At 43.9% G+C, this 16,374-nt stretch overlaps 1 protein-coding gene across 4 annotated transcripts in view; it reads left to right on the top strand.

Moving 5' to 3' along the window:
* ADAMTS12 (ADAM metallopeptidase with thrombospondin type 1 motif 12) overlaps positions 1–4,827 on the top strand; it is a 167,861-nt gene extending 163,034 nt beyond the window's left edge. For all 4 annotated transcript variants that reach the window (XM_040542130.1, XM_040542132.1, XM_040542131.1 and 1 more), the window contains one exon: positions 1,910–4,827. In XM_040542130.1, coding sequence (XP_040398064.1) covers positions 1,910–2,145 — 236 coding nt within the window. In that variant the 3' untranslated portion in view covers positions 2,146–4,827. The remainder of the gene's footprint in view (positions 1–1,909) is intronic.
* The last annotated feature ends 11,547 nt before the right edge of the window (positions 4,828–16,374 follow it).

Here is a 16,374-nt window from a genome sequence, read left to right as displayed (position 1 = left end):
TCTCCGGCCCTTCTGGCCTTGTGTTGCTATGATGGGGAATACCGTTCTCTGAGCATGCATCCCTAATTTGTGATGCTGCCACAACTAAATGAATGGGTCTTCTTATATTGACTGGCTTTAGGTAACTCATAGGCTGCTTTAAGGGCTGTGGTAGGAAATACTGCAAGTCCAAACAGATGACTTTTCTTAAGACAGACACCCCTATAGGCACTGCAGATTCTGGGCTGGGAGTACAAGTAAGCAAAGTGAAAAAGATACTGTAAGAAAAATCTGACTGGCAGTGAACCCAGATACTCCATTGGCACTATGAATTCAGTGATCCCCAGAGTGAAACTATCTCCAAAATGAAGAGGTGGAGAGAATGAAACTCCCACAGATGATAATTGGCCAGAAAAAAAGGGAGTGAGTGCGGGGCAGAGAGGGTGGAAAATTACAGACAGGTACCTTTATCCCTGTTTGTGACAAATATAAAGTGGAGGAAAACCTGAAGCTCTGTAGTCTGTGTACAGCAGTATCCAACAGGTACCCTAAGGTTAGCACAGTGACAGCTCAGATCCCTTCTGGAAGAGCCTCCAAAGACCTTTTGGAGGAGGATTCTTCCCTCCTAGCAAGTCAGCAGTAAGGGTGCAGTCTGGTGATTGACGAGGTTAACTCCTGAGGGCAGTGCAGATCTGGTTATGTGCTTGAGAGTGATAAAAGTTCCTTTACTCCTCCTGCTGTTCACGTATCTTTACCACATGCTTTGCCCTAAGGTTGAACTGGTTTGCTTATCTCCTATCCCCTAAGGTTGAACTGGTTTGCTTATCTCCTATCCCCTCCGTGTTTGGAAAGACAGACTCAGGTAAATAGTACCTACACAGATCAGTTACTTCTGTAAAGAAGCCAATATAACATAGGAAGTACCCTAGTGGGCAGACCAGTGGTCCATGCAGCCCAATACTTTGTCTCCAGCAATGGCATTAGGAGGTACCACTTAGGGAAAGTACAGGAGCTTAGTCCTTCTCTGTGGTTCATTTCACTGGTATTCCTCCAGCACTCCCAACTGATATATTAGGGCTATTAAAGGCATCCTAGCCTGGTTCTTTTAATTTCCATTTATGGACCTTTTTCCATGAATATGTTGCATCCCTTTTTGAATCTACAATGCTGTCTGCTTCTGCCACCTTTTCTGGCAGCAAGTTCCAGCATTTCATAGCCTGCTTTGAAAAGAAGTCCTCATGTCTGTTGTAAACCACTTTCTACTGGTTTCATTGTGTTTCCCTAGATCCAGTGTTGAGGGATATGTTGAACAAATCCTGCATTCAACTAATCCACCGCCTTTCTGCTTTTGCAAAGTTTTGCCTTCTCTCAGCCATGTCTCCTCACAGCTCAGGACCCCCATTTTAGTAATGCCTAACCAAATCTGACATGTCTCAGTTTATTTAAGCTACTACAGCCCTATCAGCACCTTACTACTGATATTAGCAATCCCTGTTTATGCTCTTCCTGCCTGCCCTGCATTTCTCTGTAGCACACTGCAGCTTGTTGGGCTTGTTTTAAATGCACTGTTACAAGAATGTCAAAGTGGCAAACACACAAATCATTGTTACTGAATCTCTGTGGCAGTTCTTAAAAGCAGAAATAGTAAAGTGAGAAACATCAACCAAGCTCTGTCTGCTGCAAAAGTAAACCCTCACTGAACAATAATAAAAAAGTGCTGTATTTTCCAAGGCAGAAGGTCATGTGAAGTTTAATAGGAACTTTTCACTTATAAGTCCTAAAATTTCAGGAGGATTGAGCTGACAAGTAATACAAAGGAAGAGAAAGTTGTCCTAAGTATGAGCCTTAACATAGTGCAGTTTAAGATTCTTGAAATGCTGATGATTTGTCAGCAAAATATAGCTAATTATTCTCATCTTCTCCACCATAGGCCTACCCTGCAGCAAAGATCAACTGTCGGTCCACTTCTGCCAGAGGTTGAAAGGCATTGGCAAGTGCTTGGTGCCGTCCATACAGACTCAGTGCTGCTCCACGTGTAGTCATCCCCGAGTTCGTAACAAAGCAAGATATTGGGATCAGCGAGGCCTCAAGCAACAAAATTATACTAAACCTAGAAGAAAATCACCTCAAAATCAAGAAAACAACAACCAAGCTGCTCAGCACTAGCTGCTTTTTATCTAGTTGATTTGGATGGGGCTTCTGTTTACAGGTTTTGTTTCTTCATGTTTTTTCTGAACCGTCTAATGTATGTGGAAATCTGTGATCATAACTGGGAAAACACATTCCTTACGGTTATCAGTCCTAATGTACTGCTTCATTTTTTTATCTGTAGAAGTCCAGAATTTGTAACATTATTTGCAATGTGCAAGCGGTTAGTACTTAGGCATGCATAGAGGCTATAGACAAGCTTGGAAGAAGGTTGTTTTTTGTTTTTTTAATGATTGTTTTGCTTGCTCTTCCTTCCATCTCTTTTCCAAAACTCTCTTTAAACAGCAGCACCACTTACTCAAGAGTGCTGAGTGAAAGTGGATGATGGGGCAGCCATTCCCATGTGCTCACTCACTTTTCTGTTCTTTTTTTTTAAGAATCAAAGTGAGGTGTCAGTGTTTCTCTAGATTGTTTGCTCACTTCAGTTGTTATAAATACAAAAGCAGAGTTTTATAATAACTGATTATGGTGTGTAGGCTGATCTGAAATGTGTTTTTTAAAAGAAAACTTCTTCATTTAGTACTTGACTGAACATCTAAAGGATACCTCAGAAATAGCCTGTCCTGGCCAGTTTTCTCCTGCTTCAAATGTCTTGCTCCAATGTAAAAAAAAAAAAAAAAGAAAAAAAAAAAGAAACCCACCAAATCTGGAATGTTAAGTTCCCAGATATGCTTTAAGCAACATTTATTGGTACCATGAAAGCAAAGCTGTTTGCATCTACCACCTGAATAGGCAGATATATAATTCACACAGATAATCAGTGACAGTTCTATCATCTAACCCAGTATTTCCCATAGAGCATAAACCCACATCCACATTACTCTAATCACCTCACTCACAGCAAACTTCATCCCCCCACCGTGCAAATCCTTGATCATAGTGAAGGTGATGACATCTGGGATTAGGAGCCTGAGACCCAGAGTATCTGCATAGCTCTGGACCTCTGGCATTAGGAGAGCACCAGCCAAATAGTGTTTTGAATAGTGTGTTATTGAAAATGGCAGAACAACGCTTAGGGAGACCAGACTGGACCCTTTGAAGGAAAGCTGGGCATTTTCAAAAGAGGTGGACAGAGTCTGACATTTAGATTCCTTTGAAATTCAGTAGGAGTTGGACACCTTGACTCTTCGTGCTCTTTTGAAAATCATGGATTTACTCCCTAGCCGCCTAACAATTTGAGATTGTAATACAGGGAAATGTCATATTTTATGCAATGTAGAGTGAGATACATAGCCATGAATCAAAGTGTCACTATGGTTACAGAGTTATGATTAGCAATAGCTGTATTTCTAGACAGTCTTTTATAAAAGTTAATAGAAATATTTGGGCCTGACTATATCATATTAACCTAATGAAGACCACAAGTCTAATTGTCCTTTTTCATAAGTTTGTGACCTTTGGCTAAGGGCTCACTTCTTCACTTGAAGTCTCTGGGAGTTCAGGATATGCAGCATGGTAAGGTTAGATTTACTAACCCCTGTGATGGCAATGTAACCCCAGTTATAGGTGCTGATAAAACTTAAAATCCACTGATAAAAAAAATGGTGCTAGTATAAATTGCTGCAGGCGTTGACTTACAGTGGTGCGTGTGCATGCATGGGTGTACACAGCCTACATGCACATTCTCTTAAAATAATACATATCTATGGTGTTGCTGGCCAATGCCAGACATACTGCTTTTTCAGGATCACAGTGTGCTTATGTCCTTTTGAGGTCCTGAGTGGCTCCTGGCCCTCTGAGCAATGCAAGTCAGATTGGTTCTTATTCCATCGGACACAGAAGGACTGAATCATGCGAAGGAGTGGAGGTGTCCCACCTGCTATTCAGAAAGCATTTAAGCAGGGTTTGGCCCCAGGCTGCATTGTGTAAAGCAGAGCCTGTACAGCCAAGTACAGGCAGTTGTCTGATGGCCAAGCAGCCTAGACTGGTGGGAATGCAAAGTGGAGGTCAGCAAACAGCCATCAGGCTTGTGAGCTAATGAGAAGAGAGCTGACTGAGTGGAGGTAGTGCAGGTGGGACGAAAAGTGCCTGGGAGGTTGTGCCTTCCACTGCTCTTTTCAGCACTGGTGGAGTAAAACCATTTCTGGCTTCATTGTTTTCTACAGGAGGCTGTTATTTCATTTGAAATGGATAAAAGTGAGTAAGTGACATCAAGGACTTTAATTAAAATAATCTTTCTACCCAGGGAAGCACAGTCAGCACTGTTGCTCAGCTTAAAACTTTAGGGAAAAGACTGTGACAACACAAACCGTTTTAATAGGGCAGTGCCACTGCTGTATTTTACATAGGTTTTTACATTGCACTCATCAGCCTACTATCTCCTCTATGCTAATAGTATTTGCAAACATCTCTGCCATCCATTAGCAAGGTTCCTTTCTTATGACATATCTCTTTTTAAGTAAAGGTGGATTTATGATCCTAACCCAGATGGTCGCTATTCTCAAAACTGAATAGAGTATTAAGTGCTGAGGCATGATATCATTGTATTATCACATTAGCCTAAGACACTTCAGCTTCAACAGGTTGTTCAGGAAAAATGTGTATTTGTCACATTCACTGCTTGTTCTAATATTTCAAGTTTTAAAAAGCAAACTATGATGACATATTTGTTTCAAACTTCAATAAATGGCATTGCTTATATCTGATGTCTCTGGTATTTTGTTTCCAGTGCAAGAAGATTCATAAAATGGAATTACAATGAAAAAAAAAGAAAAGAAAAAACAACAAAACACTAAGACAATATCTTCCTGTGCTTTCTATCTAATTATTCCAGCAGAATCCTCATCATTAATATATTTTGATGCTTGATATTCCAACATAAAAGAGATCATTAAAGAGGAGAGGGAAAATGTGGCAGAATAAATCATGGTACTAAGTTAATTCGTATGAAATATATGACGTCTTACCTCTTGACATCCAGCAGATGTACCTTAGCTCCCTGGCAGCAGATGTATGTATGTATGCCTACCGTGGGAAGTGTTTGTTTTCTTGAGGGGTTGTTTGCAATGTGCTCATCCCACCCTTGCGCCCAAATCCTTTCAATACTCAAGCTTTGAAAGTACTGCTGATTCTGTGCTGCCCAGAAATGTGATCATGCTAACTCAGTTCCTTGACCTGTAACCCAGAAGCACAAGGGTCACTGTTAGGCATATCTGCTTGGGTAGAGAGCACCATGAGTGTGCTCAGTTACCCAGCTCCACCCATGCATCCACAGGTTCAGCCTCATAACACCCTATGGAAATTGTAGGAATTTGCTGCTTCTTGCTTCTCTAAGTAGGTGTGCATCCCCAGCCCCCAGGGACAGCAGTCCTGTGCAGGTGATTTAAGAGGGATGAATGAATTGGATTGAGAAATGAGTTGAAGTTCCTCCACTTCATGAGGCCTCATTGAGTGATGCCAGCACTGCAGCCTCCCCTGCCCTTACACCTGCAGGTAGTAGGACATGGGGAGCTCACACAAGGAGACTGCATGTTTCTGTGACTTATCCCTTCTTTCTCTTAATGGACAAATGCAAATATCTCCAGCGTGCCCACAGGAACAAAGCCTGAGGTATGTTAGCAGAGCAGCCCAAGTCTGTTCTGCAGACATAATGATGGTAGCAGTAAGAGCCAGGAGGATGAGGTGCCTGGGTTTGGGGAGGAATCTGTGGTGAACATGTGAGAAGTGGGAATCTGTTAAACAGTTAGGCTACCATCAGATGCCTACTTGAAAAACACAAAACCAAAATTATTCAAGATTCTTCATGACTTCTGATGATTCAGCTTTACCTTTATGAGTCATTAGATGTAGCTTTTACTAAATCAAAGTTAAAGACCTGGAACAGAAAAATAATTACTCAGAGGTACTGGTGATTTGGGGAGGCACTCTTTTCCTAGATCTTTGCAGTTACTTCTATCCAGTTACAAGCAGCTGAGAAGATGGTCCTCGACAGCTGTCTGTTCTCAGACAGCTTTTATTGACTGGGGAGAACCCTGTGAAACTCCATTAACTTAATGAAAGTTAATGAGTCAAAAAGGCCTGCCCCAAAGCCTCCGTGAGAAGCAGCAGGCTGACTTCCCTCCAGATTTGAAAGGAAAGGGGTTGAGCCCACCTTCCTAATAGGCTAATACAGTGCCCAAGGCACGGAGTGAAAAACATGGTACCTCCTCCCCATCTGTGCATTACCTGCATAACACATACCTGTGGATTAGGTCCCTCAGTAAGATTGTTAGGGGAATGCTTTATCCCTAAATTCCACCGCAACCTATAGGCCAAGCTGCTTGTGGATGTCAGGACAGAAGGGGCTTCTACAAGGTCCAGACAGGAGCAATCACAATCCTGGGGATTTCAGAAACACATGATAGAAATGTTGGTTGCAGTTTCACAGGTAGCAGAACCTGTAGCATCTTTCTGCCATCAGAAGTATTCTCTACCTCAGCCCATCCCAGCTTGGGCAACCTCCCCCATTCTTTGAGCACTGTTTTTGAGCTGATAGGGCTCACTAACCCAGCAGAAAAATTACCATGTTTTTGTGGCTATGTTAGTTTCCTAACTAATTGGTTAATTAACTAATTAGTCCTAACTAATTAGTTGTTCTAATGATTTAATTAGGCCTGCACAGAGAGCAAATGTTTCTCAGGTAAGTGAAGCAGCAAGAGAGGACATAATGCAGGATGGAACCTCCTCTTTTTGCAGAAATGGAGCTGGTACAGCAGGATTGATACCAGGAGAGCCTGGAGTTGTATCTGCTCAGAGCATCAAGCAGTCTCCCAGGGAGAAGCCAGCCTCCACTGTAGGTTGTTTTAGTGATCTACCAGGTGTAGGACAAGACAGAGCTCAGCCCTGAGGTTGCAAAGAAGCCACCTCTCTGGAAAGTCAAAACAAACCATGGAGGAAAAACTGCTTGGAGAAACTTTGGCTGCAGGTAGGAAGCTACTATTCAATCCAGTAGAGAGGTAAGACAAAGTTTAGAAGAATGGTGTTTGATAAGGGTATTTTCTGCAGTCAATGTCTGCATCTTCTCTGGATTTGGGCTCTGGGTTTGATGTTCTGTAACATCATAGGCTATAAAAAGCAAGGAAAAATACTGAGAAAAGTGTAAGTATGTTAGATTTCCGTAACAAATCCTTCAGTGAAACAAGAGAGGGACTCAGTTGATATTCACCAGTAATTACTAAGAGTTAGGGGCTATAAAGCTAAAACATGAAAGGTAAATCTAAGCTAATTTGTGCAACCCAATTGTTGGTGTCTTCAGGCTAGCAAAACAAAACTGAATAGTGGGGGAATATAATGGTGTCTAAACAAGTAATTAATTCAGCCTGAAACTATGCTAACGTAGAGTAATCATAGCATCTGAAGTCTACTAATGTCCTCTTTGGAAGTCATTACTATCAGGTGTATCTAAAACTTCGGAGCTATAATCCTTGCAAATTCAGCCTTTTGGCTTAGTTACAGTAAAAATACAGATGTACTTTTGCAACTATCGCTCTGGGCATTGCTGGAAAAGATGACAGCTCTGAAGCGGACCTGCTTTTCTTACCTCAGAGCTGTTACATGGTCTTTGAAAACAAATGTACACGCTGTCTCTGAGAAAATAACATTTTTTTTTTGTGCTCAGTTGTTTGCTTGTTAAACAGTGTGTCAGTGTTGACGTACACTATTGATATTGTGGCTCTTGCGTGGAGTTCTTTGTGGATGAGTACATGGTTCGTGAACCCTCATCCCACAGGTGATGATGGTGACGGACAGGGCTTAAAAGCCATTATGTGTTCTTTTCACCCACTGGCCTCCCTTTAAAAGTGAACCTGAACGATGAATTACTTCTGAAATACCACTCAGGTGAAGGTAATGTCTGGGCAGCCAGGCAAGTGGTAGGTTGAACTCTGACAGGGAATACAAAAAGTTTAAAGCAGTAACTGTGGTACCAAAAAGATAAATGGGTGAGCCCAGCTCATATGTCTGCTACCCATGGAGATTTCTGCAGGAAAACACTATTACTTAAATCACCTGGGAAAGAAGGAAATTACTGTATACAGTCATAATGCATGGCTTTTGTGTGTGGTCATTGGGATAGATGTGACAGACACATGCACCCAAAAGGACAGTTACTAAGGTCTGCTAGGGAGCCAAGGAGTCTGGGAGCAATCCCGGCATATCAACAGGTTGTGCAGAAAGGTGATGTAAATAGGGCATGGTTAATTTTAAACAAATGAAGGAAGCCTGTCTAAGCTTTTCGTATGGGTAAGAGATTTTACATGCAAGCAGAGTGCTGGATGTGCTTTTCCTCTGGTCCACTGGGTCCTGACTGTAGTGTTTGGGAAAGTTCAAGCTATCTCATGGGTGTTGCTGGGTTTGGAGCTGGATTTGGTGAGGCTGCAATGCCATCCCTTCCCATCCTCCTGTGATGAACCCCTGGAACACAATTCATGTACATGTGGCATGTGTCAGCTCTTACTATGCTGTAAGTGCAGAGCAGAAACTCCAAATTCCGTTTTGTTTTGCATGAAGTCTCAGTAAACGGGGAAAAAAAAAAAAGGTGAACCTTGGATTTTAAGCGTTGTCTTGGATTTGCGTAAATACTATCAGCTAGCAAAAAGAGAACATACTGTGTGTGGAGAGGCTGGGGGAAAGCCAGAAGTGAGAAAAGGCTGCATGTGAGGTCAAGCCAATTCATTGCAAGTGAGAGGGGAGTCCCAGGCAAATCAAGGTCACTGTGCATGAAAGCATTCCAAGGCAGTGCATGGCTTTACTGCAGCGGTCCTTGGGATGTGAACAGGCATCCAGAGCTGCCTTCCTGCAATGCCACATCTGTGTTCCTGCTTGCCAGCCCGCCGGGCGAAGGACATTGCTGTTTACCATAGTGCTGGTGTTAGGTGAGATTCCCGTTGGGAATGCTGGCATGCTGGAATGGTGGCAAACATGGCAATAATAGGAAATCACCATAAGGAAGACTCCAGTTTGAGGGAAGCTGATTACTCTTGTGAATACCAGAGAGGGAAAGCTTTGTTACACAAGGACGGTCTGTGAATGGGACTGCGGTGTCCAAAGACAAGCCGGCGCAGAAGAAGACTGGCCTGGCTGAACAGAGAGTTGTGGCTTGAGCTTAGGAGAAAAAAGAGGGTTTACAATCTTTGGAAAAGAGGGCGGGCCACTCAGGAGGACTGTAAGGATGTTGCGAGGCTGTGCAGGGTCAAAATTAGAAAGGTCAAAGCTCATCTGGAGCTCAATCTGGCTACTGCCGTTAAAGATAACAAAAAATGTTTTTACAAATACATCAACACAAAAAAGGAGGACTAAGGAGAATCTCCATCCTTTACTGGATGCGGGGGGAGACTTACTTACAAGAGATGAGGAAAAGGCTGAGGTGCTTACTGCCTTCTTTGCCTCAGTCTTTAGCGGCAAAACCAGTTATTCTCTGGATACCCAGTACCCTGAGCTGGTGGAAGGGGATGGGGAGCAGGATGTGGCCCTCACTATCCATGAGGAAATGGTTGGTGACCTGCTACAGCATTTGGATGTACGCAAGTCGATGGGGCCGGATGGGATGCACCCGAGGGTACTGCAAGAACTGGCGGAAGAGCTGGCCAAGTCGCCTTCCATCATTTGTCAGCAGTCCTGGCTATCAGGGGAGGTCCCAGTCGACTGGCGGCTAGCAAACGTCACGCCCATTGACAAGAAGGGCCGGAGGGTAGACCCAGGGAACTATAGGCCTGTTAGTTTGACCTCAGTGCCAGGGAAGCTCATGGAGCAGATTATCTTGAGTGTCATCACGCGGCACTTACAGGGCAACCAGGCGATCAGGCCCAGTCAGCATGGGTTTATGAAAGGCAGGTCCTGCTTGACAAACCTGATCTCCTTCTATGACAAAGTGACACGCTTGGTGGATGAGGGAAAGGCTGTGGATGTGGTCTGCCTTGATTTCAGTAAGGCTTTTGACACCGTTTCCCACAGCATTCTCCTCAAGAAACTGGCTGCTCATGGCTTGGACTGGCGTACGCTTCGTTGGGTTAAAAACTGGCTGGGTAGCCGGGCCCAAAGAGTCGTGGTGAATGGAGTTAAATCCAGTTGGAGGCCGGTCACTAGTGGAGTCCCCCAGGGCTCAGTACTGGGGCCAGTCCTCTTTAATATCTTTATCAATGATCTGGATAAGGGGATCGAGTGCACCCTCAGTAAGTTTGCAGATGACACCAAGTTAGTTGCGTGTGTCGATCTGCTCGAGGGTAGGAAGGCTCTGCAGGAGGATCTGGATAGGCTGGACCGATGGGCTGAGGCCAACTGTATGAAGTTCAACAAGGCCAAGTGCTGGGTCCTGCACCTGGGGTGTAACAACCCCAAGCAGAGCTACAGGCTGGGAGATGGGTGGTTAGAAAGCTGCCTGGCAGAGAAGGACCTGTGAGTACAGGTTGATAGTTGGCTGAATATGAGCCAGCAGTGTGCTCAGGTGGCCAAGAAGGCCAACAGCATCCTGGCTTGTATAAGAAGCAGTGTGGCCAGCAGGGCTAGGGTTGTCCTAGGCTAGATTGTCCCCCTGTACTCGGCTCTGGTGAGGCCGCACCTTGAGTACTGTGTTCAGTTTTGGGCCCCTCGCTACAAGAAGGACATGGAGGTGCTCGAGAGAGTCCAGAGAAGGGCAACGAAGCTAGTGAGGGGTCTGGAGAACAAGTCTTACGAGGAGCGGCTGAGGGAGCTGGGATTGTTCAGCCTGGAGAAGAGGAGGCTCAGGGGGGACCTTATTGCTCTCTATAGGTACCTTAAAGGAGGCTGTAGCAAGGTGGGGGTTGGTCTATTCTCCCACATGCCTGGTAACAGGACGAGGGGGAATGGGCTAAAGTTGCACCAGGGGAGGTTTAGGTTGGATATTAGGAAGAACTTCTTTACTGAAAGGGTTGTTAGGCATTGGAATGGGCTACCCAGGGGAGTGGTTGAGTCACCATCCCTGGAGGTCTTTAAGAGACGTTTAGATGTTGAGCTTAGTGATATGGTTTAGTGGAGGACTTGTTAGTGTGAGGTCAGAGGTTGGACTGGGTGATCTTGGAGGTCTCTTCCAACCTAGACGATTCTGTGAATTTTCAAACTCCCCAACACACGTAAGTGTCACACAGATGGCAGGCATGGAAACACTATGTTTTCTGTCTATTCTCCTGCATCTGTTGTCTGTTTCATACAATAGCTGAACTAATGAAGCTTGAGATTAAATTACCTCTTATCCTCTGGATTCACTTCGAAGTGTATTGTTTGGTTGCTTGGCTCTGGAAGTAAAAATACCTTGTCATGTTATAATATATGGCAGCCTGAATCATACTCATAACAAAGAATGCTGGCTTATAAAATTACTGTCCTTTGCTGCATCTCCTACTATCTGAATGCTAATTGAATGATGTTTTTCTCCAGGGGAAAACTGCAAATTCATTTCAATGTGTTCCTATCCCTACTCCTCCTAGACTTCGCTGGGGACAGCCCCAGTCCTGCTAGTCAAAACACACCACTGGAATAACTAACACACTGAAAAGCCAGCAAGATTCTGCTCCAAGCTAAAAGAGCCTGTGCCAGACTCTGCACCCAGTGGCCATAGACTTAGAGGAAACAGGACCAACTTTACTTCTACTGCCCATTTGATGGTGAGCTCAGTTCATCTCAGCTTCACGGCTGTGTAAAATGAAAGTTTTTGCATCTGAGCTGAGGGGAGGGCACGAGCATCCTCAGGATCTCGCATGAGCTGGGAGTTAGCCAACAATGGATGTCCCCTTGTTAGCAAGTTACAGCTGACAGTTCCCTATTACTCCAGGTCACTTCATTTCTTACCACGCTAGTCTTCCAAGCATGCATTTAGGCAAAGAAACAGTGGATGTTGCCGCAGCCAGACCCTGCTGGAGTTAATGGGAGCAGAAATGGGTCTTGGTAATTAATGCAGTTACAAGTTGAACTAACTAGATTTTTAGCTGAAGCTTCCTGCTGGCTCCTGCTCCCTTCCCACAAGGGACACGTGGTCTGACTGATGAGGGAACCCTCATTTGTAGGGGAGCCTGCTGGGAGCAGGCAGGGCTGGCGTGAAACCCCTACACGGAGGCTGGGGCTTTTAATAGCTGCTCATTTGTCTCTTCAGCATCCACTCTGACTCAACCCCAACCTGTCTGACCTGCAGTCAACCTCCAAATGGGAAATGTGGCTTTCACCACTTGGTATTCAAAAGGGCAATGAGATAGGGAACACACAACATGTTCTCCACTGAGCTCAACAAATCCTTTAAGCAATCCATGTCTCTGCATTCACTGGCTGATGTTGTAACACAAAGGAAGCTTTGTGCTGGGAGCTTTTATCCTGCTGTCGTGACTGCCATGTCCAAGACCCAAGTAGGTCTGAAACTGTAGAAACACAATAAAGATCAGCGGTGAAGTTTTCCATCAGCTACAGGCAATAGCCCATGCCCTAGGTGCAGAATGGGTTTATCTGCGTAAATGAGAAGATTTAACAACAGCAACAGGAACTAGCTTTGCTAAAAAGTTTAGTCATTGAAAAGTGGAGTACTGGAGTGTTAGAAACCTTTTGCACATTAAGTTAGGTTCAGTGTAAAGTCATGGAAGACATCAAAACTGCTAATTTTGATATTGCTGAAATGAAATCTTTGTTGGGGTATGTGGGCAGGCACTGTTTACAAGGCAGAAGCTGTATTAGAATATCCTGAGTTGGATGGACCCACAAATAGGACATCAAGTCCAACTCCTGGCTCCTCCAAGTCCAACTGCAAGCTGTGTTAGGTGGCTGATCCACCAGCAGCTTTGCCTGGAGCTTGTGTTTGGATCGTGTACCTGACTGTGACTTGGCATGAGTGCCATGTCTTTCTGTGCAGGGTGCTGGAGTGGTGTCTTTCCTCTCAGAAGTTTTTCACTGCTTTATTTTTTATTTTTTAGTGATAATTATAGTAGCACTGAGAGATGGACAGTGTGATGTGATATTTAGGGCTGTCAGCTGAGAGTAAGGAGCATCCCCTCTCTGGTGCACAGCGAAAAATCTTAAGTTTCGTCTTGACTGCAGGTGATCTCTATTTTAAGTAATCAGTCACCTGAGAAAGAAACAGACACTTAGGAATGCCATTCATTTTCTGGTTGTCAAATGAATTATACCGATTTTATACAGGAAATCTGCTGAGTACAAAGTTGAAAGTTGTTGGTTTCACCGGGTGTGTTTTACTAGCTGACAGCCAAAGCAAGTTTGTGCTGAATTGCCCCAGTAAGTAACTATCAGTAGTCCCCAAACAGATTTATGGAGTATGTCTGACTGGCTCCCATTGTTTCAACAAACACAGACCCGTCATGTGCTTGAGTCTGAGGATCTTTATAGGGGAAACAATAAAATAAGTCTTTGAGGAAAGAACATTGTGTATCCTCTGCAACAGTCAGTGCCACTGCTCCCTCTCATCTGGGAGTTGTCTGCTGAGATGAAAATATGCCGTATATGGAGCACAAAATCTTCCGCAGACAAGAGCTACACAGGGAGCTGGCTTCCTTCTCCTCTTGCATCACCTTTATTTATTGGACTCCTTTACATTTTTGAATAATTATAATTTTTTTTATCCCTGGATGAGTGAATTAAGGTTGCTGATTAGAGGACTATTGTGTCCTTAAGTGTGCTTGTTCCAATCAAGGGAAAAGTATGTTCTTAATTTGAGCTACCCTAGGGTTGTGTCCAGTGAAATCAAGGCATCCTGTTTGCTTCTGAGTTGGGCCGCTAGGATTACTGAAACTCCAGATTAACCTCATGTTTCATTACTGCACGTGCTCAAGCCTTTTCCCAGCTGAAAATTTTTGTACCTTATGCTTTCGACCTCTGGACTGTGTGCTGTTATTTCTGTGCCAAAAATACATACAGCCTCTACTAGAAATCTCCTCCACAGAGAGGTGCTTGCAAACTTTGGTCAAATCACCTGTTGGTCTGAAATGAAATAAATACACTGAGTTTTTCCAGTTATGCCATGGCATGTTTCTTGGACTTCAATTTTTCTGTTCTGTTTTTGAACCCTCAAAAAATCCACTTTGAGGTGCAGACACAAACTTGCTACAGAATTGAAAATTTGGTCTTGTCACTGCACACAGCATTGGTATTACTTTTACCATTTTTTCAGGGGCAAATTTTACTTCTTACAGCTATAGCATTAGGTTATAAAGCATAAACACAGCTGGTAGTTTGCCATTACTCTGCTGCTATTTTTCAATGTGATGAACTTCAGCATACAGCCCCCCTCTTCTATAGGACTTGACTTCTTTGCTTTTTGTTTTCCTTGTTTTTATGAAAGCAGATCTTTAAATTCCACTGACTTTAGCAAGTGACCCAGTTCACCCTGTCTAACCAATCATCCTTTTACTGTCTAACCCAGCACTCATTTTCTGTTCTCTTCCAGATCAACAATAAAGATATTTAATGGCAAAAATATCTCTCTACAGGAATGAAAGTGTTAGGTTCATGTTTCCTATGTATGTTACTTTTATAATCAGTTCAGAATGGGCTCGTTTTTAACATAGTGGTAGTTTGTCCCATCCAACATTCTGAATGTATAAAAGTTTTTCACAGATATATTTTGTTCAGTCCAACCAAGCCTGTTGTCTGTTGGAGGGAGGCTATGGTCATGTTGGCTTGATATGAAACAAGCTACTAAAAACCACAGCACTAACCTCTGTCTTTTACAGAGGTTACGGTTTTTAAAACTTCTTCTGAAGTTTTAATCTCAAAGCACACTCCAAATATGACTGAAAAGAGCTTTGAAATGTCTTTGATCTCAGCTTTCTGTTAACATAACTATGGAGGCATCTTTGGCTCAGCTGGCATGCTGTCCTCTGAAATGAGAAGTAAGAAAAAATAAGAGAGTCATAGAGGCTTTGTTATTAAGCAGTTGAAAAGTCTGTTTTCTCATTTTCCCCATATTTCAATGTGCCTGAGGATTTGATCAGCAGGGGAGCCTGCTGTGGGAAATGCTGTGCTCCAGGTTTGTGTTTGAAAAATCAAAGTGAATCCCAACCCCAGTCTGCTACCACAGAGCGCACACAGATTAAACTAGAGCCTTCCTGGACTACCCTAGGGGCCATTAGTTGGCCATGGCTCCTGCAGAGTCAAATCAGGTTGAGGGGGAAGGCTTCAACGGTGCTGGTTGTCCTCACCTGCCTCAGACACCTGTAAACAACTAATTCAGTAGCTGTCTGTAGATGAAACCAGAAGCAGAGCTGCTTTTGAGCTCAAGAGACCAGTTTAGCTTCAGTAACAGCCTAGAAGTGCAAGTATGCTGTTTTATAAGCAGGTCCAGCTACTGCCAGTTTGGAGGTGAAAGAAGAGTGCAACTAGAAGTGCTGGAAATTTGTGAGAAAAGGCAAGTGGCAGTGACCTTGTTACAAATCCAGGTGCTCTTTGGATCTGCTTGCCTGTATGGTGCTGAGCAGTGATCATCCAGATCCCAAAAGTGCAGCCATAGGCCTGTAGTCAGGCAGAACATCCACAGATGACTTCAAATCAGTAGGAGTTACTGGTTACAGATAAAATGAAGTCAAAATGTGTACAATTTTTATAAGAGAAGAAATTTAATTTTCTTAGCACTTTCCCTCTGTGCCACCACTGTATATGTTTGTGAAGAAGGAGTAATTTGCTTCTGAATTTGCAGCTTGGGAATGCTTATCTTCAATGATCTGAATTCACTCTCTGATTAGCCATTTTATGATTGAAACTGCCTCCTTCTATATGAAATATCAGATATTACTTCACTATTACTTCAACTGTCAATGGCTTCTAGCCTATAAAATAGTAACTGGATTCTGAATCTCTAGACAATTCAGGACTGGAGCTGGTCAGAAGGTTTTAATGGATAAAAAGCGACTTTGCTATATTGGGTTTACGTGGCAAGGTTTTGGTAGTGGGAGGGCTGTATGGCTGGCCTCTGTGAGCTGAGCCCAGCAGCTGCCCCATGTCAGATCAGAGCCAGCTCCAGCTGCTCCAAAAGAGAACCATTGCTGGCCAGAGCCAAACCAGGAAGCGATGCTGGTTGGGCCTCTGGGAGAGGAGATTGAAGAAAGGGAAAACAAACAAACAAACTGCTACAGAACAGCAGCTGGGACAGTGAGGAGCGAGAAGCAGCCCTGCAGACCCCCAGGTGAGTGCAGCAGGAGGGCAGGAGGTGCTCCAGGCACGCAGCGGCAGTTCCCCTGCGGCCTGTGGAGAGGCCCCTGCTGG

The sequence above is a fragment of the Cygnus olor genome, chromosome Z, assembly GCF_009769625.2.
Source record: "Cygnus olor isolate bCygOlo1 chromosome Z, bCygOlo1.pri.v2, whole genome shotgun sequence".
Taxonomy (NCBI): Eukaryota; Metazoa; Chordata; class Aves; order Anseriformes; family Anatidae; genus Cygnus; species Cygnus olor.
This window is presented reverse-complemented; position numbering and strand designations above follow the sequence as displayed.